This window comes from Macrobrachium rosenbergii, chromosome 15 (assembly GCF_040412425.1).
Source record: "Macrobrachium rosenbergii isolate ZJJX-2024 chromosome 15, ASM4041242v1, whole genome shotgun sequence".
NCBI lineage: Eukaryota > Metazoa > Arthropoda > Malacostraca > Decapoda > Palaemonidae > Macrobrachium > Macrobrachium rosenbergii.
Window position 1 is genome coordinate 19,655,028 of NC_089755.1, and position 24,837 is coordinate 19,679,864.

A 24,837-nucleotide genomic window follows, 5' to 3' on the forward strand; every position below is an offset into this window, starting at 1 on the left:
GGAATAGAGGCAATTGCACTGTTGATGGTGGTGTTGTGGTGGAATTTAAAAAAACAAAAACAATACACAACACAGATACACAGAACATATAACCACATACAATACTCACTCTGATCCTCGGTTGCTGGGAGATGGATGAAGGTGTCCACAGTCGCCAACACAGTAAACAAAATTACACAAACAAAACCGAAAAACAGACTTTCAACCAAAAAAAAACGAGCAAAAAGAAAGAGACACATGCGCAGACAACAATGACATCCAACAGAAAACACACGACTTACGAAACATACAATAATCCACCATCAATGTCCGCCTTGCACAGAACTCAGCTCAAGACTCACTCAAAACCAAAAAAAAACTCCCTCGACATTTGCACAGACAGACAGCACCGTAAAACAAACTCGAACTAAAGACCCTCATCCCTTTCCAACAACCAAAACACTCATTAACGACAACTACACTCGCTCTCTCTCTCTCTCTCTCTCAAAACTTACGTTACTTTACAAAACTATCTTGAACTGGGAGATGCTACACAAAAACTCATTCATCCCTCCACAATTCTCCCCCTTTAGCATTTTCCAACCAACACTTTTCACACTACATTCAAATTGCCTTACGCAACACCCACGGATGCTCACTAGCAGGTCCTTTAGAACTCGTTCGCGGGCACGCAATCATTCTCTCAGACTCGCTTTCTCTTCCAGCAACATTCAGATTTACATTTTCTCCTCCATTCTCTCTCAGATTCATGCTATCTTCTTCACTATTACCACTCTCAATTTCATCCACAATCTCATCTATACCCTCTAACTCGTTCCCAAATACCTCCCCCAATTCTTCAATTAACCCATCCCATTCGCTCATTGACCTTTCCAATTCTTGCAACGATTCATTCATGCTTTCAATCACTCGTCTATCACTGCTACGCTCTCTTACTCTTACACTTTCGCTCACCTCCAACCGTTCACTCACCCCTACTTGTTCAGTCAACTCAGTTATATCAAACCCGCATATGCTATACGTTCTATTCATACCATCCCATTCATCCGTATTACACGCTTTATCACTCATTTTCACTTTGGCACACACAACTTACGATCATTCCTTTCACTTATGTTCTTCCCTTTCTTACGTTTTCTACCATACTCTATCAAAACAAATTGCTGATCCTCCATACACAAGCTCTCATGCATACTTGGTTCACCCACATTTGATTTCAACCATTTATACACCCCATTCTCTCTCACATATTCTGGTACATCCTTCCATCTACGCAATTGGTTATGATGCGCTCGTATTTCTCTCACACTACCATCTACACATACTTCCCCTACAACATAACTAAGCCCACTGGGACCAACTTCCAACACTTCATATGGACCCTCAAATTTTTCACACACTTTATTTACATTCAACCGCCCTTTCTCGATTACTTCTTTCAACACTTTCTCGCCCACCTTGTAACTTTTGAACCTCTCATGTGCCTTCTTCCATACCTCCCTATCACTCTCAGATATACCCAATCTCGGTCTCACTAACTTTTCAAAATTTAATACATATTTACACGGAGACATACCAATACCCTTATGCACGGTGGCGTTGTGTACCCACAACGCTCGCCCAACATTTACATCCCAATCATTATCACATTCACTCATCATACATAATATCTCTGTCAACGTTCTCACCGTTCGTTCCGCCAATCCATTCGCACTATGCTCTATGCCCCAATCACGCAACATTTGCTCAAACTCCCATCCAACAAATTCAGGCCCATTGTCACTCAACATTCGCGTTGGCTTGCACACACACATTGGCAACATCACTTGACCCACCATTCTCGCTACAGACTCACTCTTTTTGTTCCGAATCACTACTGCATATGCAAACTTACTCAAATGATCTACCATTACAACCATTCCCACATGTCCTCTAGCAGTCACAGGCAACGACACACAATCAATCACAACCATCTCAAATAACTCTTTCATCTGCAATCGCAACACAGGTGGATTCGCATGCACACTTTGATACTTACCCTTCTGACAGTCCGCACACGTAATCGCTACATCCGCACAAATTTTATTCAATCCAGGCACATACAATCTCTCTCTCATGCATTTCCATAATTTATTTTTCCCCAGATGCCCAAACCTATCATGCACTAATAAACACATACCCACGGCTGCATCTTCCGAAAACACTGGCACATACACTTCCCCATCCCATATTCCTTCCTGATGCAAAAATAAACTATACCTTTACATACAACAAATCTCTTAGCACTTAAACTTATAGAATTCTAACTCAGACGGCCAATTTCCTACTCTTACACCCTCTAACACACACTCTCTTAACATACTTATTCTCATGCACTGATTTTGCATCTGCTTAATTTCCTCTTCACTCAACAAATCATTTTCACTCCTTGCAATATCTACCATACCTACAAAACTAGTTTTAGACACATCCCCTCCTTTAACCTTCGTTATTTCCCTGCCGCCCTTTCCTAAAATTCCCCTCCCGACATCCACACTTATATCATGCATTCTCATAAAATCAATTCCTAATAAAAAACATGTTGGCATATCATTCTCATCCATGACTACAAAATTATGTATTATTTCAAATCTCCCTAACTGAATTTTTAATTGTACCTCCTCCCATACTAACACACTCCCTTGTCCCAAACCATGTATCCTTACACTCGTTGATTTTCTTTTTATATCCCAATCGCACCTTTCCAATTCACTAACTACTGTACTACTCACTAACGACACTTGTGCTCCCGTATCTACCAAACTACAATATTCACTCTGATTCACTACTACATTCGTTACTAATTTACCTTTCACTTCATGCATACACGCTCTCACGGCTACATTCACCTTCTTAGCTTCCTCACAACCATCCTCATTGCATTCATCTTCAACGATATTCTCAACCGTACCCCTTATTCCCTCATTTTCCTCACAATCACCTTTCTTAACCAGCCAGCTACAATTATCCTTTCCACATTGAACATTTAAAATTACATTTGTACCATTTTCATTCACCCCTCCTTTATACTCCACCGGCCTATTCCATCCAAAGAACAATCATACTGTAATTTTAAATATTTCAGCCACTACCAACAACACTTTCACTAACTTTTCCTCCTCATCTAATTCCCTTCCTTCCTCGCGCACTCCTCCTTCCGGCATTTCACTCATCACCTTTTCACGTAACTCATTCATGCTTGCAGGTACTCCGTCAATCAACCCATTTGTTTCCAAATTACTCAACCCCCCAAACAGACATTCCCACACTTGATTCTCCCCTACATACTGTTGCTTTACCACAAATCCTACAGGTACTTGGTCCGGGTCCCAGTCGCTCCTAACCCTATCATCTCGTTCAGTCCACATACACGACATAGCATCTGCAACAACATTCTGTCTACCTTGTACATACTCTACCTTAAAACTAAACTCATTCAAATCCTCTATCGTCATCGCAATTCTAGCATTCGCACTCTCCTTTTTAACCATATATACTAGCGGTCGATGGTCCGTCCGTATTACAAAATCCACCCCATACAAAAATACTTTCAACGCTTTCACACAAAACCTTATAGCAGCCAATTCCTTTTCAATCACCGAATATTTCAACTCTGCCCTTCCAAACGCCTTGCTCACATACGCAATTACTCTCAACTGTTCTTCCCCATTCGCCTTCGGCATTTGTACCAGGCATCCTCCCATACTATATTTACTTGCATCCGTATACAGTTCTAGTTTACTCGCATTCTCACTATAGTCCGGGAAAGCCAACGTCACGTCTCTTGCAGCCTCCTCTTTTAATCTCTCGAACGCTTGATCATTTGCTCATCCCATTTCAATCTTGCACAATTTCTCTTCCCGTCCATTCAGTAAGTGGTTTCCCGATCCCTGAACAATCTTTTATAAACTTCCTTCCAAACTCAATTAAACCTAAAAATCCTTTCAACTCACGCATGCACGTCCGGGGACGTGGAAATTCCCTTACCTTGTTCACGAACTTATCACTCTTCCTTACACCTCTTCCACTCACCATATGCCCTAGGAATTCCACCTCCCCATCCAACCAAGCACACTTTCCAAGTTTTACTTTTATTCCTACTTCTTCCAATCTTTCTAACATTCATTCAAGCAGTTCCATATTCTCTTCTACAGTCTCACTCGCAATCAAAATATCATCTATAAAAACAGTTACCTTCTTGCGATCAAACCCATCCAAAACCACATTCATTGCCCTTTGGAAGGCAGCAGGCGCGTGCCAGTCTGAAACTTAATCTCCGGAACTGGTAGTGGCAGGAACTACTAGAAAAGGCCATAATATGCCTGCTCCCTCCTCCAGAGGCATCTGGTAATAGCCCTTACCAGATCTAATTTTGTAAACACTTTCATTCCATTCATCTTGTACACACAATCAGACACCACATTCATCGGGAATCGCTCTTTCACAGTTACTTCATTCACCTTCCGATAATCCATGCACATTCGCAGACTTCCATCTGGCTTACGTACCGGTACAATGGGGCTATTCCAGGCGCTCGTACTCATTTCAATCACTCCCACCCTCTCAAGCTCCTCACACTGCTCCTCTATCTCACGATTGATAGACGGAGAAAAATGTCGGGGACGCTGATATATGGGGGTGTCGTCTTCCAGAACTATTTTAAATTCTGGAAGCTTTGATCCCCCAAAATCCTCGTCTCCACGACTCAACGCCCCCTGCCTATCCCACAACATTCTCTTCAATCGTTCTCTTACGTTATCACTTACATTTTCATCTACCTTTACTCTTTCTTTCAACTCCTCATACGTCCAATCATTAACTCCTTTCAAATCACCTGTCATCACCTGCCGTACCTTCACGTACCTCTCATCATCCACATTCACCAATGTACGTAATATTCCCACGCAATCTCCCTCGCATATTCCTCGGACTCGCTTCTTCCTGACACTCGGCAATGACGTTATATATACCCTCGGATCTCCCATGTTCAAAACCCCATCATATACACACACATTTGCCCTGACTAATTTATTTACGTCTATACCCTCAACTACATACTCACAACTATCATTGTTGGCTATCCCGAGGCTATCCGGCCATGCCACTTTCACACTCACAACTTCTCCAATCTCATGTGGCACTTTTACCCTCTCTGTCGCAATTACAGGCACTCTCTTCCACAATTTTTGTTCAACCCTACCATCCTTCCCCAAATACAAATCCCCAAGCACATCCCCTTTCATACGTAATTCAATTACATTCATACTAGGACGGACCACCATCCTGCATTTTTTCAAAAACTCACATCCCAATAAAATATCGTATTTATCATTCGTACTCTCAATCACACAAAAATCACTTTCATCCATCATTACACCCCCAATTTCTAACTGTTCACACACTCTTCCAACCACTGCTACCCCTAAATTTCCAATCCCTCTTACTTCCCCCTGACAATTCCTAATTTCACACGTATTCCTCAATTTCTCACATCCATTCTTAAATATGACATTCATACTACACCCGGTATCTACTAACGCAATCAATCTTACTCCCTTACAACACACTTGCACACTCATGCACTTGTCAGTCTTTCCAGCAAAGCCCCCCCTCATGCAACAACCCCTCACGTACATGCATCACACGCACCGCTTGCATCCTAGAGGATCCACCCATTTGAACCCCCTTCACACTCAGTTTCCCGAATTCGCTGTCATAGTCACCCTCTTTCGTCTACATACACTTGATACATGCCCTTCCATTCCACATTCAACACACTTCGCTCTCGGTTCTGAACACATTCTTGCATAATGCCCATTCTTACCACAGTTGCCACATATTACATTCACTCGGGTACCCCTACAACCATTAACAATATGACCCACCTGTCCGCACCTGTAGCATTTAACCACCCTATCTTTCGTACACTCACTTACCAAATGTCCCGATTGCCCACACCCGAAACACGCTCCTAGAGCCCACCTACACTCATTCTTTGTATGTCCTTCCTTTCCACATCTAAAACACTTCGCTAGACTTCCACTCATCGACCTTCCCCTTTGTACACTACTATCCCTAACCCGTCCAACCCGTTGTTCCCTTACAAACCCACCATTCATCCTCACTGGCACCTCCACATTACTTGCTCTTACACTCCTATCTATTACACTATCGGCCATTCTCATTGGGCCCCTCAACACTGCAACCCTAAAGCTTCCAAACTCTGGCACTCTCTCATCTACCCCAGCCCTTACACTCACACTTCTGCTCTCTTTTATAACCCTGTCAAGCTCATAATCTTCTACAATTTCCAAAATTTCTCCCCAAGTCAACCTTTCACTCGTCCATCTTTTCTTCTCCTTCCGCTTCAAGTTCACAAATTCTCTAACTCCATCTGGCACTGTCCCTAACAACTTCCGTATTAACTCCTCACATTCATCTATCCCATCATCCCCAAACTTCTTCCTTGCCAACGTCTCCAGCCTACAAGCATACAGTGACAAGGTTTCCCCAGCTTTCATTCTTGCCTCATCAAATTCATTCTTCCTCTTATACTTAACACTCGCTTTCATACGCCTCGCTTGCTCAACTAGTCTAGCTTTCACCTTGTCATACTCAACATCTCCCACACTCATAATAACCCTATACATATCAAGCAAAAACCCAGTCAAACATTCTCCTAATTCTCGTGCCCACACTCTCTTACTCTCCCCATACTTATCCTGACAAAACCTTTCATACTCCCTAAAGAAATCATGCACATCCCTCCTTCCATACTCATCATACCTTTCACACCGGGGTACCTCCCTCACATACATAGCCTTTCTCACTTCTTTCTCACTTCCAGTCTCACTTTCGCTACTTTCACTCTGTCCTTTCATACCCTCTTCCGAATACAAAGAGTCCACTTCCGCACTTACATTCATCTTACTCATTACACTCTTCTTCTTCCTCTTTTTATCCACTTTTATCCATTCACCTCCATCCACCTCACTATCACTACTATCTTCACCCTCTCCCTTCTTTCCTGCCTTTCCCACTTCCTTGCCCTTCTTACCAGTTTCCTTTCCTTTTCCCTTCTTCCCTTTTTCTTCCCCTGACTTATCCTTACTTTCCCTCTGTTCCTTCCCTTGCTTTTCATTCCCCTTTTCCTTACCCTGCCTCTCATTCTCTCGTTTCTTACTTCCTATTCCCACATCACTTTCATCACTCACGCTTCCATTCACTTCTTCCTCCTTTTCTTTCTCTCTTGCCCCTTCACGTGTTCCAGAGGACCTGCCTCCAACAGTCCCTTCTCCAAAAACACCCTTGAACATACCTTTCACCATTTCTTCCACACTTTTCATCGTTCCCTCCAACTTTTTATCCACCCTCTCTTCCATTCTCTCTTCTGACTCTTTCATCTCCCCTTTCATTTCTTTTGCACTCCTTAGCATTCCCCTCATCTCCTCCAACTGACTCCTCAACTCCTCATTCTCACCCCTCAGCCTCCCATTCTCCTCTCTTGCCAGCAGCAACTCCTCTCTCAACCTCACCAGTTCCTCTTCCATCCTTTCCTCCAGTCACACTACCAGCCACCAATCTTAATTGCAGCTGCAACATCAGCTGCCCCACGTTGGGCGCCAAATATAATGTGGCGGAATTTAAAAAAACACAAAAACAATACACAACACAGATACACAGAACATATAACCACATACAATACTCACTATGATCCTCGGTTGCTGGGAGATGGATGAAGGTGTCCACGGTCGCCAACACAGTAGACAAAATTACACAAACAAAACCGAAAAACAGACTTTCAACCAAAAAAAAACGAGCAAAAAGAAAGAGACACATGCACAGACAATAATGACATCCAACAGAAAACACACGACTCACGAAACATACAATAATCCACCATCAATGTCTGCCTTGCACAGAACTCAGCTCAAGACTCACTCAAAACCGAAAAAAAAAACTCCCTCGACATTTGCACAGACAGACACTCTCTCTCTCTCTCTCTCTCTCTCTCTCTCTCTCTCTCTCTCTCTCTCTCTCTCAGAACGTTGGGAAATGCTACACAAAAACTCATTCATCCCTCCACAGTGTCTTTAAAATAATTATGTCTAAGAGATGGGTGGAAATGATTTTACATTTTTGTCCATGAGAACAGACTCACTAAATTTCTTCCAATCTACTTCATCTACCTTCCATTTGGGAGGTGACTCAGATGGCTGATTCTTAACTGATTTTATATGAATTGGGAAGTGGTCACTCCCATTTGGATATTCGTTTACTCTTCTTTTTTCCCACCGTTATCACTACGTTCAGGGGTCGGTTGCCTGATGCACATTCTCCACCGCCTTCTATCAAAGGCATCATCCTCCACCAAACCTCTTCTCTCCATATCTTCCTTCACTCTATCTCGCCATCTAATTCTCTGTCTCCCTCTCGATCTTCTTCCTCTAACAGATTCTTCCCAAGCCCTCTTCACTCCCTCCTCATCATCCATCCTTAACACATGCCCATACCATCTCAATTGTGACTCTCTTATCACCTCTGTTATCTTTGCTAAGCCTGCTCTTCTTCTTATTTCATCCTTTTTCCAATCTCTCAAGCAGCGATATTCCCATAATCCATCTCAGCATTCTCATCTCTGTTCTTTCAAGCTTTACTTCCTCTCTTCTTCTTAGAGCCCATGTTTCTGATCCATACATTAACACTGGTCTTATCACTGTGCTTTAGATCTTGACTTTTAGCTTGATAGGCATTTTCTTATCACATACAACTCTAGCTACATTTCTCCACTTCCCCCATGCCCCTTTTATCCTACTGTCCACTTCAGCCTCACATCCTCCCTCTTGGCTTAAAGTTGATCCTAAGTATTTAAACTTTTCCACCTGTTTTATAATTGAGCCTCTTCTTTCTTGTATTACTATTCTGTCTCTATCTTCCCTACTGCTCACTAAAACCTCTGTTTTGTTCACATTCACCCTTAAGCCACCCCTCTCTAAAGACTCCTGCCACTCTCCAAACCTTCTCTGTAGGTCCTCCTCATCTTCAGCAGTAATCACCAGATCATCAGCGTACAACTCCCACAGCACTTCATTCCTGATCTCTTCACTTAACACATCCATGACCAGTACAAACAAAAATGGGCTTAATGCTGACCCCTGGTGTAATCCAACACTAACTTCAAAGTTTTCTTTTCTCCCAACTGCTGTTATTACTTTTGTGCCCGTTCTCTGATATATCAACTCGACCAGACTAACCAACTTTTCTGGGATTTTCCTCTTCCTCAAACACCAAAACATCACTTCTCTTGGGATTCTATAGTATGCTTTCTCCAGGTCTATAAATGCACAATAAAGCTCCTGGTTTCCCTTTAGTCTCTTTTCCTGTATCTGTCTTACTATGAAGATGGCATCCACCATCCCTCTTCCTCTCATGAATCCATACTGCTGTTTCCCAATCTTTATAATTTCTCTTAATCTCTCATCCAGTATCCTCTCTTAAACTTTCAATCCATGCTCTGTTAGTTTAATTCCTATTCATTTACTGACCATTCATAATCAATGTGAACACTAGAGGAGCAAAAGCTCAGATCAATACCCAAATAAGTATTTGAGTAGATGTTATGGTAAGTCATGGCTCCATTATTGAGTATAGTGACATTATGACCACCCATAACACCCTCCAACATCCTACCCTCGGCATCTGTCGTGTTCCCACCCCACATGGGGTTGCAAGCATTAAAATCACCAAGGAGGAGGAAAGGAGTAGGAAGCTGATTGATCAGTAAATTAATATCATTACAAGTGAAAAACAAATCAGGAGTAAGATAGATGGAGCAAACTGTAATTTGCTTGTTTAAAATGAAAGTTACTGCTAAAGCTTCGAGATGAGTATTTAATTGATAGCAAGGAGTGTTGCAACGACTTATGCGCAATAACTGCTGCACCTCCCTCAGCTCTATCTCCAACTGGTGGTGGAGAATTAAATATGCTGTAATTTAACCCAGGATTATGTTGTGTGCTTCCAAGCTTAGTTTCCTGGAGACACACAATACCTGGGCTATGGTCATGGAGCAGTACCTTCAGCTCTTCACTTCAAGCCCTAAGACCTCTACAGTTCCAATGTAGTACTGATGTGAAAACTATTTTTTGGGTTTGGTGGAAAGCCCTTTGGATGGACCCTTCTCATTTACTCTCTTTTGTTTATGAGTATTATCACGAGATGATTTGGAAAGGACTGGTCTTGACAGGTTTGGTTTATTATCTGTAGATTTACTGGTGTCATTTTGTTTACCTTTCTTGTCAATTTGTTTAAATTCAGGCTGGGGTTCTTGCATCGAGCTTAGTACTTCGTATCTATTACTTAGTGATGCACATACGTAATTACTTGTTGCTAATCCTAGGGCCCATCTGTGCAAAACCATTTGAAAAAGTTTACTCCATTTTTCATGTTACCTTGCTGATAAATAGACAGACAAGCAAACAGACAAACTGAATTAAAAACTACTTCCTCGTTACAAGTCATAACAAATAATATCATGGAGGTCGTCATAGTTCACAAATAAGAAGCAGCACACTTGTCGGACTATTATTCCATTTTTACATGCTTGCAATCTTTTTCTATGTGCACATACATTGATAACATTACTGCTCATTTCCAACCAAAAGATATATGATGCTTACCAATCTGTCAGAGGTTGGTTTGCCTTGTTCCAGTTGCTGTTTATTCCAAACCAATTCACGAATTTTTTCTTGTTCTTCAGCAGGCAGTGTGCTGAAGTCCCTTTCAGCATCAATTTTCTGCATATCTATAGGATCTTCCCCTGATAATAATCTGTCCCACCAACGTTCCTCTTTTTTCTCTAAACTGATCTGTAAAGATAATGATTTTGTACAGAAAACTATCTTTAACTCATGAAAAGCCTTACAAATTTCACCACTGAGTTTACAACTATCAGAAAAATTACTATCTGAATTTTTGTCACCATATATATCAATATGCAGTATAAATTTAAATATGGCAGTATCACTTAATTAGTACACACATACAATACAAAAACCTATGCACATGCAAACAAAATTTGTCATGTTCTCTATATTCAGACACTTGAAGTAACTCCCTTAGTTCCCTAAAACTATGAAAAGATGTTCAGTGAGAAAGAAAAGGGAAAAAATGCACAGGAATCTACAACTGTTACTCAACTAGTCAGTTCTGAGAACAATGGAATTAGATTTAGATTCATGACACGAGTATAACTTCTATTAACTAACTACATAAAAAATGTAAAGGCCCAAGTCACTTTGAATAATAACAAAAGTTTACTCATGATCTTGTGCCTGGATTCCCAGCTTAACACCATTCTCTATAAATTAGTGTTTGTTTCTTTAAAGTATCTTCTGTTTCAGTAGCTGTCCAGGCTTAATATGAGCAACTTTCTTAGTTTAACTACATCAACTATTTCCTTTTAGATATGAAAACAAGTTTTTTTTTATACCATAGTCGCTTGTTTCGTCCTCACAGAGTTACCCTTCCATGGTCTCCCAGAGCTCCACAGTGACCAAACTAATGTCAAAGAATTCTCTGATAGCTGGTCTCATGGCCAGTTATTGTGTTGTAGTGATAAACACTGTAACATTTGATGGAGTATGTAATGGACTCGAATCTTTACGGCGAGGCTATGTACCCAGGTTCTTCCATCATCAAAACCTGCTTAGAAGAAAAAGTGATTAATGTGCAAGCGCAGTCTGCCTTAGTGTCAACAACAGACCCGAGTGGAGACCAAGAAGCATTACTCTTTGTTGGTCAACACAGTTATGTTTATCATTAACAGCGCAGCACAAAAATTTAACTTTTCTCTCCAATTTCATTAACGAGGATCATGGAAACATAAAAAAACAGCAAGATAAGTGCTTAATATTAAGTTTAAGTTCAAGTTTTAGTTTTAAACTTTTGGAATTGATAATTAATTTGTGTGTGAATGCCAGAACCTGGCGTTTCTTGCCATCACATGGTCGACGCTTACTCATTGTTTATTGCTAGTTTCTAAAGCGCAAATTGTTTTAAAGAATTTATCATTCTCCGTGTTTCAACTAAAGAAATGTTCCACAACTTATCATTAATATAGAAAATCCTTTCAGACCATACAATATCTACAATAATCTAGGCAGTAAGTGAGAATAATTTAGACTAGATTAATAGTGGATGTTGTCTGTAGCCTATAACCTACAATTACATATCATTAAGTGGCCTAGCTTAGACCAAGGCCCCTACTATCAGATAAGAACAATATCTGGGCAAAATAAATTGGTAGCCTAGCTATAAGTCTACATCATATTAAAAATTTTTCCTTTTATATAAGCCTGTTCACTTAAGCGTGACCTCAATAATCCAGGACTAGGCAGCACCTTATATTAAGTGATAACTTTTCACAAAACATCCCATTATTGGAATAAATTGTTAGCCTAGACCATGTAAGCTAGGACTAGATGAAATAGTAATCTGTGCTGGATGAAATGGTAGCCTGGCTTTAAGGCTGCATACTAAGGTAATTGTGTTTTATATAACCCATACCCTAAAGTGTGAATTAAATAATCTGGATTAAGCCATACAATGATTCAAGTAAGTGACAGCCTAGCTATAAGGTTACACATTAGTGAGTTACAGTTTTATATAATAGACCAAATTGCCTGGGACTAGAAATAAACAGCAACCTGGGTTAGACAAAAATAGTAGTCTAACTATACGGTTACAAATTAGTAAGTTTCTGTTTTTATATAGCCTATACATTCAAGAGTGATCTATAATAATCTGGATTAGGCAAAACCTTATACATGTACTAGGTTAAGAAAGTACAAATATGCCTAGGATTATATATAAACAGTATCCTAGGCTCAATGAAATAACCTAGGTTTTACGACTCGGTAGCCTATCCGTAAGGCTACATAGTACAGTAAACCCCCTGTATTCTCGTTCTCACGATTCGCAGGCTCACGCATTTGCAGGTTTCTCTGTGGAACATATCTACCCATTATTCGCAGAAAATTCGCCCATTTGCGGTATTTTTCACTGAGAAATATTCACTAATTACTGTATTTTCATATAATTTTCATGAATAAATGCACTTTTTGTGATAAAACTATTAAAATACTCAGGTATAAGCAATTTTACAGGGTTTTTCTTGTGTTTATACTATCAAAATGGGCAGTTCTAAGTGTTTTTAGAGGGGTTTTAAGTATTTGCAGATTTTATCTATTTGCGGGGGTGCGGTACGCATCCCCCGCGAATACGGGGGGTTCACTGTAGTAAGGTCTTATGTATCCTATATCCTTAAAGTTGATGTAAACCTAGAACAGGCAGTAGCCTAATCAGATTAGGTAGGAACCCTTTTTAAGGGAATATTCTACTACAGTGTTAGCCTAAAAGAGCAGTGGCTGAATATCAGATGAAATGGTAGCCTCGGCCAAATAAAACAGAAAACCAGATTAAAAAGAGGGTTATTTTCTGTATAGTTTAAATCCCTTAGTTTTAAATAAGCCTAGAATAGGCAGTGGCCTAGAATAGGTTAAGCAAGAATCCTCTAAGAAATCCTCAATTATTAGCTTAACATAGATTACACTAGAAGCATTAACCTAAGCCATGTAAAACATTAGCTTGGGTTAGTTAAACAAATTTGTTCATAGCAGTTAATCTGAATAACATGACAATCAGAATTAAAATTTAACACAGCCAATGCAATAGGACTAACAGCATATAGATAATACTGTACAGCCATATACAGGTGTGAAAACTACCCTAAACCTTAGAGGGTTTAAGTTAACATAGATATTTGAGTGGCGCAGTGTAATAAGGTGCCAAGCGCCGTTTTTTTAAAAATGATAAAACGCATTTAAAGTTTGCCAACTATGAAAACGCTTATAAAAAGAAAAACCAGCCAAACGATTTCTATGAATCATACCTCATTTTAAAGGAAATTTATTCGCCTATTACATATGCAAAAATCATTATAGTATGTTTTGTCATTTAGCGGCCACAACCACAAAAGTGAGGTAATGTAAGATTGTAAAGTGTTAATGAACACAATGAAAATGTTTTCATCACGGCAATTAAAGCATGTTTTGTGAAAACAACCTAAAATATTTATCCTAATAATGCTCTAAAATTATTATTATAACATATCTGAGTAAAATTTCCATGAAAATATTATAAAACAAAACATCCTCCTACATCCACCCACGCACCTCCACTGGTTGCCGCTTGCCTCCTTTTATGACGAGTCTTATGATGTAGCAGTGAGAACTTCGCTAAGGGCGAAATTTCCCTTTGTTTTGCATGGATTTTCGAACCTTTTGCCAGTAACATAAGGGGACAAAAGTGTGTGTACAGGATAGTGCTGTACTTTAGCTGCTCGCTCACAATAAAAAAACCAGTTCGGCCGCGGTGGCGCTGCCACCTTGTTACGCGCGCCCCTCATTTAATAAAATGTATTACAACTATACACACTTGTAACCAAGTTGACCTGTACTATGGAAACTATATGAGGAACTACAGATGTGTCCCTCATTAAATTAATACTAACTAGCTTCTAATAAAAACTTGTTTTATATCACTCAAGGGCTGCCATTATGCAGGACCCTCAGCTGAAGTGTTCCACAGCAAATTGCTTGATTTGCCTTTTGCAAGTGGGTGTGGCCCATACCACCAGCCATGAGCACAGTCCTTGTAAATAACAATGAAAATTTGCTTGACCGCCAGATATGTGCAAAATCTGTAGCATGCTCCTGGCAGCAAGTTTAAAGGAGGAAACAGCTCGTTTTAAGCTGTCTCGATGGGTCCTAGAGTTCAGTAGGGGTGAGGAAGGGGGAGATTATATCTTTCTGGCAGAACTCCAGCAGCAGATATTTAACCCTTTCTCAGATCAAGATCTATGTTTGGACTAAAACCCAGTGCCATCAGTCCCTAGTACCTACCAGGTTAACCCCATGGAGGAAGTAGAGGAATCTTTACATGGGGGTGACATTCTTATTTGCCACTGAAATAGCCCAGCTGAACCCAGAAGGATCAGGGACACAAATTTCAGCTAGCCATGGGATAAACCTTCCAGAGGGAATTCTATCCCCCATGCAGCTATCAATGCTGAAGAGGATCTTTCCCCCAAAAGGGATACTAGGATCCACCTACACTGTTGGAGGGGTACAGTAACTTACCCAGGACTTCTGTCTCTTGGTTAACAGGCAGTTACAGTTCAGTTGTTGAAGTTGTCAGATTGCGCAAGTTCCCTGAAAAGGGATACACAATTTGTGGCATTTGATCAATTCCGAAAGGAAATTATGAGTAACATCAAAGATGTCCTCGCCACAGAATGTAATGCATGAAAAGGAAATTAAGGAAATTAAGTCAGTCATGTACACCCCAAAGTGTAAAAGTACAGCATCCTGTAATCTAAAAGTGAGAGTGGATACAGTACAAATGCTGCCCCAACAAGGTCTGATGTTAGAATTCCAACTGGAAGCAACAAAAGGTCAGTTCAGAATACAAAACATCAGATCAAAACATAATAGGGGCTCCAATACTCACCCCTGATGATACTGATAATCCTTGGTGCGACGCCTCAATGATAATTTGCTCTCAATGAGAGAAAAACTATGATCGAAGTTGTACATGTAGAATTTAGAGACAGGGCAGCATTCCCTAATACAGAATGGTGCCTGGTACCACCTTCACCAGCAAGAAGAAACCACTAACAGAAATGGCTCTCTTACCTGTGTCTATAGCATTAAAAGCTATAGAAGACACCCTTTACCAGGTCAACGAAAAATGGATCTCTACTTCCATTTTGAATAAGACCCAAGTTGCTCACCAAGTATCCCCAGCCTTCAGTCCCTTCACTTTCAAAATTTTTAATCATGTGAAGGCAGAGTTTCCAAATTTTGTAGTGACTAAAAAACGAAAGACAATGGCACAATTAAAACCATTTGCCATAGTCATCCCAGTTTTGGAAAATTCCACCAAGGAATGGGCAATGCTACAACTCCCTTTTGAAAAGAAAAAGCTCCCTTTAGATATAGCTACACAGCAGTTTGGGACCCCTATGAGAAGAATCTCAGAGGGGACAGCCTGGGCAGAATTTCATGCTAGGATCCACCTCATTAGTATTATAACCTCTACCACCCTGCTGGAAGTTGCCACCAAAGGCTTCCAGAAGATTCCAGAACAATTTTTGCTGTTGTGGCCAAAACCCTATAGGAAGTAGTCTATGACTTTCTAGAGTGGCCCAGAAACCAAAAACCTGAAACTTCCCTTTACCCAACCCAAAAAGGTTCGCTATGATCAAAAACCCTATAAGACTTCAGTCACCCCAAAAATTTTCTTCAAAGACAGGTAGGTGGTCAGAAGGGACAACTCCCTACAAAGGGACAACAACAACAACAGCAAGGAAATTCTTTTCACAAGGTCCAAAGACCCTCTTATTGGAGAAAAGGAAAAGCAACACCTGGAATGCCTATCACGGGCAAAGGCAAATGAAGAGGCGGATACCAATAGGAATTGTATGGTCAGGGGTCGACTTCAATGACAGCGCAGACAATGGAAGCCTTCCCCTTGGGGACAAGCATTAATTTCAAACGGGCTTGGGTGGAAACGGTCTCATCCTCCCCCTCCTTTAAAGGGGTTATTCCAAAAACCAGACCCCTCTCTGCATGATTATGTGCAGAAAGGCACTGTTAATGGGAGCCATACAGAAACATGCATACATTTGCCACCAAGCACGTCTCTTCAGTGTCCCCAAAAAGGATTTCTCTGAATGAAGAGTGATCCTCGACCTACCAAAATTGAACAAGCACATTGTTTGCCAAAAGTTTCGGATAACTATCGTTGCCCAGGTACGTTCATTCATTTGAAAAGGGACTTGGACAATTTCTATAGGGAACTGATAGGGAAAGATATGTACAGGTTCAATGTTTAGCCCTTTGGGCTATCCATTGCCCCCAAAATTTTTAACAAAATTAGCAATGTTAGTTGTTTTAGAACTCAGACAAGAAGGAATATAACTAATAGCCTACCTAGACGACTGGTTGATCTGGGGGCCCACAAGAAAAGTGTGCTTGAAAAACTAAGAGAAGTGGTCAACAGATACAGTCGAAAGGTTTTATAATAAATTGGAAAAAATCCCTCCTCACACCCAGCAGAAACTATCAGTGGCTGGGACTGTGTTGGGATACTCTTCACAGCCTGTTGTCTCTCCCCATCACACTCAAAACAAAATAAGGCAAGTCCTCAAAATGTTCCTTGCAAAGCCCAGAGTTTCCAGATGGCAATTAGAACATATCATGGGCCTGCTGTAGTTCGCATCAGTAATAGATCCAATACTCAGATTGCAACTAAAAATGTGAACAAATTCTGGCTATCCTATGCAAGAAAAAAGATATGAGACTGACCTCATCAAAAGATTAAAAAAGTTGGGGAGATACTTTGGCCTTGAACCCAGTAGGAATCTCTGACAAAACAGGTCACCTGACTCCTCTGTCTGTACGAGTGACAATACACATAGATGCCTCGTTGACAACTTGGGAGGACATTGGAAGGATTGTCAGGTGGCAGGGAGGCGGTCAGCTACTCTGAGGAATTGTCATATCATTTTTCTGGAGCTGATGGCTGTCTTTTTGTCTCAAAAAACTCAAACCTCCAGAAGAGAAACACATTTTGTTGGTTCTAGACAACATGACTGCAATATCCTGCATCAAGAGGTCAGGATTATGTTCACCTCCTCTCAAAATGATAATGCTACGCATCCTTCAGATGGCGCAAGCAAGGAAATGGTACTTGTCTGCAATTCACCTCACAGGATCTCTCAATATAATAGCAGACTCTCTACCAAGGAAAACGACAGCCTCAACAGAGTGGATGTTGAACAACCAATAGCCAACATGCTTCCACAACCAGAAGTGGATCTTTTTGCCACATACGAGAATCACATACTCCCAGTGTGTGTCTCCAAACTTGGACAGTCAAGCAACAGCAAGAGACGCCTTCCTACAAAATTGGAACAAACAGAGGACGATATACCTTTCTCCTCCATTGTCCCAGATTTCTAAGGTTTTGAGCAAGCTTCTAACCTTCAAAGGAGCAGCTTACTTAATAGCCCCAAACTGGCCAAATAGGCATTGGTTCCTATTACTCCAGCAACAGGTGAAGAGATCAATTCCACTACCGTTCGCTATTCTATCCCAGACAGTACGGGGGAGTCGTCTACGCATCCTCCTTTGTTAGCCGAGACCTTCATGAGTGGATTTTTTAAATATTGTCTACCGTGAAAATTACTGTACTCACCCAATATTCCTAGGTACCTAGTGCAAAGCCTATGAACACCATCTATCTGACAATATCAGTCCATATGGAAGATATGGTTAGATTATATCTATACTGAGAGCCCAGTTGAAATTTCTATGGAAATACTTTTAAAATTTCTTATACAGTATACCTTTCTGAACACAAACGCCTTGCTGTTACAACAATCATGGCACACAAGGCAGCATTAACAGACTCCTTGCTTTATGGATTTGGGATTGACTCTAAATATACAAATTGCCACTACCCTTCTCCGATCTTTTGCACTGCAAAGACCCGTTCCCAAAAGGCTTCCAATTACTTGGTCCCTGAACAAGATGCTTAGACTTCTATCAACCCCTCAATCCAGCAGACCCAATACAACCACAACTCACACACTGCCAAAGGCAATCTTCTTGATTGTGTTAGCTCCAGGAGCTTGTATTAGTGAACTGGGCTCTCTTAGACGGGGATGATACATCGTACAAACAGCTGACCATCAATTATCATTGCCCCCTAGTATATCATTCCTAGCCAAGAATAAGACTCCTTTAAGAAGGAAATCCCCTATTTTGATTAGAAAACTGAATTTAGCAGACACGACATTATGCCTGGTCCCAGCACTTAAGGTTTACCTAAAAGTTACGGCAAACATCCCAGGGGATCCAATTCTCCTACACCCTAGCACAAACAAACCACTCACTACAATGGCTGACAATGACTGCAGTATCTTTCATTACAAAGGCAAATCCACACTCCTTTCCTAGGTCACATGATATTAGGAAAATAAGTACGTTATTGGCCTTTTTCAGAAATGTCTCTTTCAAAGATGTCTTCAAATGTACAGGATGGTCGTCAGAACAGTATTTTTAAAAAACATTATTGCAACAAGCTTGAACAAATTCGACTGCACTGTGTATCAGTAGGTGGCATGGTTAGTCCAAGGTGTTACAGCAGAAAACCAGGGGTCTTATTGACAGTGAGTATGCTAACTATCACTAGGAGAAGGGCGACAGTGCTGCAACCAAACCCAGAAAGCTTAGGTAAGCCACTATAGAACTACATCCTAAAACATAAATTTGTGTATAGTTTCTTGTTCTTTGGTACCAAAACCTGAAGAGTATTTGGAATAAAGAATAGGGTTTGAAATTTGTGGCTTGATCTCAAACCAGAAATGTTTTTTCTCTGGGGTGTTGGGATTAAAAATTGAGAGCTTTGTGAGAGAGGTGCGAAATAATGAGCGGGAAGACAAGTACTGCTAGTTTACTGATGAAGCGAGCCGCTTATAAAGCAGGATGCAGACGTCTGCGTACTTCGCAGAGACCGCCGGTACAAAGATTTACAGGTGACCTGAGGTCAAACTAATTCTTTACAAAAACAGGACAGGTTCATACAGAAAACATACTGATCAATAATGTCTGACAAATAACATAAATAATTTGTTACTTGTACATAAAGCATGATTATTTAGAAAGACAATAAATATATTGAGCCGCCTAACGGCAGAGTGTCTCAAGCGCCAAAAACTAAAATTGGAGAAAAACGCAGTCAAAGTTTGGCTACTTTCAGAATGTGATATCTCAGCATTTAAATGAGGTACGACACTGGGGTTTGTTTTAAAATAAAGGTTATTGTGTCTGCTTTCAAACCATCATTGTAAAATAGCCAAGGGTTTAATGCATGCCGAAAGATAAAGCGATGACTGCATTCATCTTGAAATAAGTCTTATACTCCGGTACACTGAATCCCATAAAAACACACACCAATGCCCCTGTAACCCCTCTAGGACCCCCCCCCAAAAGATATTATCTTTGTTTTATTTATCATTCTGGATAATTTCCTTGATTATCTTAATCTTACAAGAATAACTAGGTGATTTAGTTCACTTCAAAAAAGACCTAAAAAGGTAATGCTTTTCACAATAAAAAAGCAGCAGAAAGATAATAAGATATTTTAATCAGAATACTCTGAGGCTGATACAGTCGTCTCACCTGCAAAACAATAATAATTGCCGTCAATAATGGCTAAAATACATTTTGATTGGAAAAAACGTAAGCGCCAATTACTTCAGGCGAGAATCAGACGTCATAATCCAGTAAATCATTATCCACGTCATTCTCATGAGGAGTATCTTGAAGGGTGTCTGGAGTAACAGTGAGGGGTATCTTGATCACAAAAAGCTGGTTGAAGTATGTCATGAAAATCTGGGGATGAATGGAACCAGATCTTTTCTGCTTTCATACGCCTCACTTTTTGTTACGTAAGCTTTTTGGCTACATTTTGCTTCCAATTAGCAAAGTCCCGGACTCTCTTTCTGCCCCTGGAAGGTCCTGGAACATTGTCATCTACATTCGTGTCGGACATGATGAAGAGGAACCAGTACAGTATTATTAATGAATAAAGAACAAAAAGAAGCTCATTAAATCCAGAGGCGATCATGGGGAAGGAAGGTACAAGAATGTTTTTATTGCAGTGATAGCCAGCGGCTCCATGCTAGCCTTTCTCATTGGTCGTGGGGAGGTGTGGCAGGGCATCTGGACTCATGATTGGTTTATGCACCACGGGCGCTTGCGACTCTCTGCCACCCAGACCAGCCAGTGCAGTGTCACTAAGGACTAAGGAAAAGAAGTAATGTTACAAAATGAGAATTTCGACCTTGTTGTTGCAGGAAATTTGAACTTTGATTTCTTCTCCCGACAGCTAGAGGGTTAGAGATGATGTTGGTGTGCTTAACTCTAAATCGGCATCGGTGTAAACTTTCGACACTCTGCCGTTAGGCGCCTCAATTTGGTGATAAACATATCCTCTGGTCCAGAAAGGTCGATGTGAATTTCCGCAGAAAACGGGATGTTCACTATAGAGATTGCATTGGTAGGACAAGAAAATGGTCCCCCCTCAAGACAGAGGCATGAAGCCTGATCAAAGCAGTCATCTGCTGGGGCGACAAAGGGGCCTTGCTTTGCTTGATGTCAACTGGAGAACCTGGTCCCTTCCTCGGTGTCCTCTGGTGAAAAGTGGTTTGTTGGGGTGCCTTCTTGTCTGGATTCTGGGTTTTCTGGGGATGCCCACCTTCAACAAGCTGTCTTGAAGGGCTGTCCGTCTGATGAAGCCACAGTGCTGAGAGGCTTTGACAAGTTCTCCTCCCAATGTCCTTCTCTAGGAATGAGGGTTTGAGAGAATCTGAAATACCAGTCTTCCCACCCATGGATCACTTCGGAATGCCTTCTTGTTCCTTTCCAGTCCAAGGAAAGGTCCTCTGTGTTGGTCTAGTTAAGAGTGGGCAGGTTGAAATCGTCCCTGACAAAGAATGGGTGGCTGAGGATATCCTTCAGGCATCCTGTGTTGAATGTCCTTTGGCAGGGCAAATTTTCCAAACCTGTCATGGAGCCTCTGCATCCCTATGTCATCCCAGTCCTCTACTTAGTTCCCCCAGGGACTATCTCAGGGTCTTCCTGGAGACTTTTTCAGCTAAGGAGGGCTTCCTGTTGGCTCTGGGGCAGTTCTCAACCTCAAGGAAGGATGGGCACCCTGGGCAGCTGGTATTTTCAATTTTCGGCAAATGACCCTGGGCCACCTTACCATGAGGATGCCTTCAAATGGGAGAGTCATCCTCTTTCCACCATTCCGGTGGATAATGCCACTGGCCTGTAGGCAGTGGTGCTGTGGTGAGTGGTCCCCATTAGGCATGCCAGGGGCTTTCCACACCACAATCAGGAAAGCTCCATGGTCCCTGTCTGTTGTTATCTCTGTTGGGACACCGAACCGGCTGATCCAGCTGGAGAAGAGAATTCAGGGCTTGGCCTCTAAACATGTACTGGAGGTGCCTGAAGATAGTCTCTTTGGCTGGGGAACTCGCCCATTCCTGATTCAGTGTGCTGTACTACTTTGCTGGCCTGACACTGCATACACTGCCTTGCCCAGGCCATGTCTTTCTGTATGCCATGCCAGATGAACTGAGCTGTTAACAGCCTGGCTGTTGTCCTTCGGAGGGATTGATTAGACATGGATGACGTTGGAACCAACCGGCGTCTGGAGGTGGGCAGCATGGGGAATCCGGTACTGACGTCCCCCATCTGAGCCGAAATCTTCATCGTCCTTCCACTTCAAACGATGTGACGGCTGTATGGTAGGCCACAGCTCTCAGGGTCACAGCCTGTTCGTGAGTGAGGTCCACTGAAGTGATCCATCAAGCTGTGCTGAGTTGATCTCGATCCTTGAAACTGGTGTCAGCTACCATGGTTCTTCCTTGCACAAGGTATTTGATGGTGCAGGTGAAGAACTGCGATGGCAGACAAATGCGCTGCTGCCTGAGGACCATCGTCTCCCAGCTGGAGGCGTTGACCAGCGGCTGGTGGTCGCTGATGATGAATCTGTTCCCACCAGGAGGAACTTGAAGTGCTGTCCGCCTGGTGTGCTGCAAAGGTTCCCAGACCCAGGTGCTGTAGCAGTGACTCAGATGGACCTCAGCCTCCTACTGAAGAAGGCAATAGGCTGAGGGGTCCCCCTAATGACTTGCTCCAGGACAGAGCAGGCGACGTTGCTGGCATCCGTCATCATCTGGAGGGGAGCGTTGGGGTCCTGGTGGGTCAAAGATGTTGCTTTGGCAAGGGTGGCCTTCGTCAGGAGGAAGGCCTGCTGGTTGGGGTCACACACTCAGGTATTTGGACGACCCTTGAGGACCTCCGTCAGGGGGGCCATGGTGTGAGCAATCCCCGGGACGAATCTTCTGTAGTAGCTGACCATCCCAAGGAATTCTTGTAAAAAAAAAAAAAAAGAGTTTTTGATGCTGCTTTAATGTCAGCTGTCCTGTATGGGTGTGAGTCGTGGCTGAATGCAGACTTGAAGCCAGTATTTGATATTTTCAATTAAGACCGTATTAGGAGCCAGGTATAACACCAAAACTTACATAGAAGGACTGATTAATGATAGTGAGACCTGTAAAAATCTTGGAAACACTCAGGCGTAACATCATTAAACTGACTCCTCAAGAAAGGTTACGTATTTTTAGAGAAATCAATCCAGACCTCTTAGTTCATGATATCTATTCTGTTAGGCATAATGTTTCCAAATTAGATCCAGTCTCATTCACTAGGTTCAGAATTGCATCTCACTCTCTGCCCAGAAGAACAAGTGGGTAGGTGGAGTAGGAGGAGGAGAGGCCGTCTGCCGTTGGAGGAGCGGTTGTGTACCTGTGGAGCCATTCAAACAGAAGTACACGCATGCAAGTATGCTCAAGGACACAACATATCAGAGATACCTATAATTTATCTAACATGAGGGATATATTTTCAAAATCAGTTTTCCCTGGCAGAGCAATGTAAGATTATTAGCTTAGTCCTCTAAGTATTTATGAATGTTTGTGAGGTGAAGGGAAAATGAGAATAAAAATAGCTTTTTGGAGTATGATTTTTGCATATAAATGTCAAATTTTGTTCTTAATTTTGTTTGCCATATGATTCTTTGTTTTTGTTTTATTGTTGTATAAGATAAAAACCTGTTATTCTTGCTTTTATGTATGTAATATTTTGTATTGCCAAGTGTAGTGTTGTGCCTTTTGTTGGACCAAATATAAATAATTACTGTAAATATGAGCTATGTATAATTGTTGTGGTCAATAAAATATCTAACCTAATCTAATCTAATCTATGGCCTTGATGGAGGTAGGGGTGGGGAACTTCCCGATGGCTTCGACCTTCGACGACATTGGGCAGACGCCCTCTGGGGATATCTTGTGGCCTAGTAATTCCACCTTCTCGACAACGAAGGAGCACTTGTCAAACCTGACGACGAGGCCACTTTCCTGCAGGCATGGCAGGACCTTCCGGATGTGTCGCAGGTGTTCCTCCCGGGATCTGGAAAAGATTAGGATATCATCGACATAGCAGACGCAGAAGTTCAGGTTCCCCAGGATGCTGTCCATCAACCTCTGGAAGTCACACTGAACACATGGCTCCAGTGTCGACTAACATCATCCTGCCGAAGATGGTGTCACGGACGTAGAAACCTAATGGTAAGGGCCCCTGGGTGTTTCTGCTGCTGCTGCCATAGCGGCCTGTGTGCCTGGCCGCTGCCTCCTCCGTTTTTTGAAGGGAAGAAAGGGCAGAGGGCTTCGCACCTCCAGGCAGCTCTCCAAAACCTACGGTGGTAATAACAAAGCCCCAGCCCCTCCTCCTTGTGCTGGTGGGACGGCCTTTTCTGCTTGATGGCATTGATGGGCTCCATGGTGATTCCTCCGGTTCTTGGCAGTTGGCGGAGTGTGTGGGCGTGGTCAGGACAAAGGCCTCAAGAACAATCCGTCGAGCTGCTGCGCCACCCTGATTAGGTCCTCGACAGTGCAGTTTATATTATTTTCCGTGATCTGCCCATGGACCTCCGGCAGTAGCTGCCGCGGAAGATCTCCCTCGACAGGCTGATTTCTCTGCGCCTGCCACTGTTGTCAGTCTCGGGGAGGAGGAGGAGGTCCTGGAGGGCATGCCACGC

The 24,837-nt window shown here is 42.0% G+C and overlaps 1 protein-coding gene across 2 annotated transcripts in view; it reads right to left on the minus strand.

Moving 5' to 3' along the window:
- Positions 1 to 7,154: 7,154 nt before the first annotated feature.
- Positions 7,155 to 24,837, minus strand: part of LOC136846454 (nudC domain-containing protein 3-like) — a 386,483-nt gene continuing 368,800 nt past the window's right edge. Inside the window, exon 6 of one of the 2 annotated variants that reach the window (XM_067117231.1) lies at positions 7,155 to 10,907. In XM_067117231.1, the coding sequence (XP_066973332.1) occupies positions 10,680 to 10,907 (228 nt within the window). In that variant the 3' untranslated portion in view covers positions 7,155 to 10,679. The remainder of the gene's footprint in view (positions 10,908 to 24,837) is intronic. The other variant, XM_067117232.1, reaches the window with a different exon arrangement.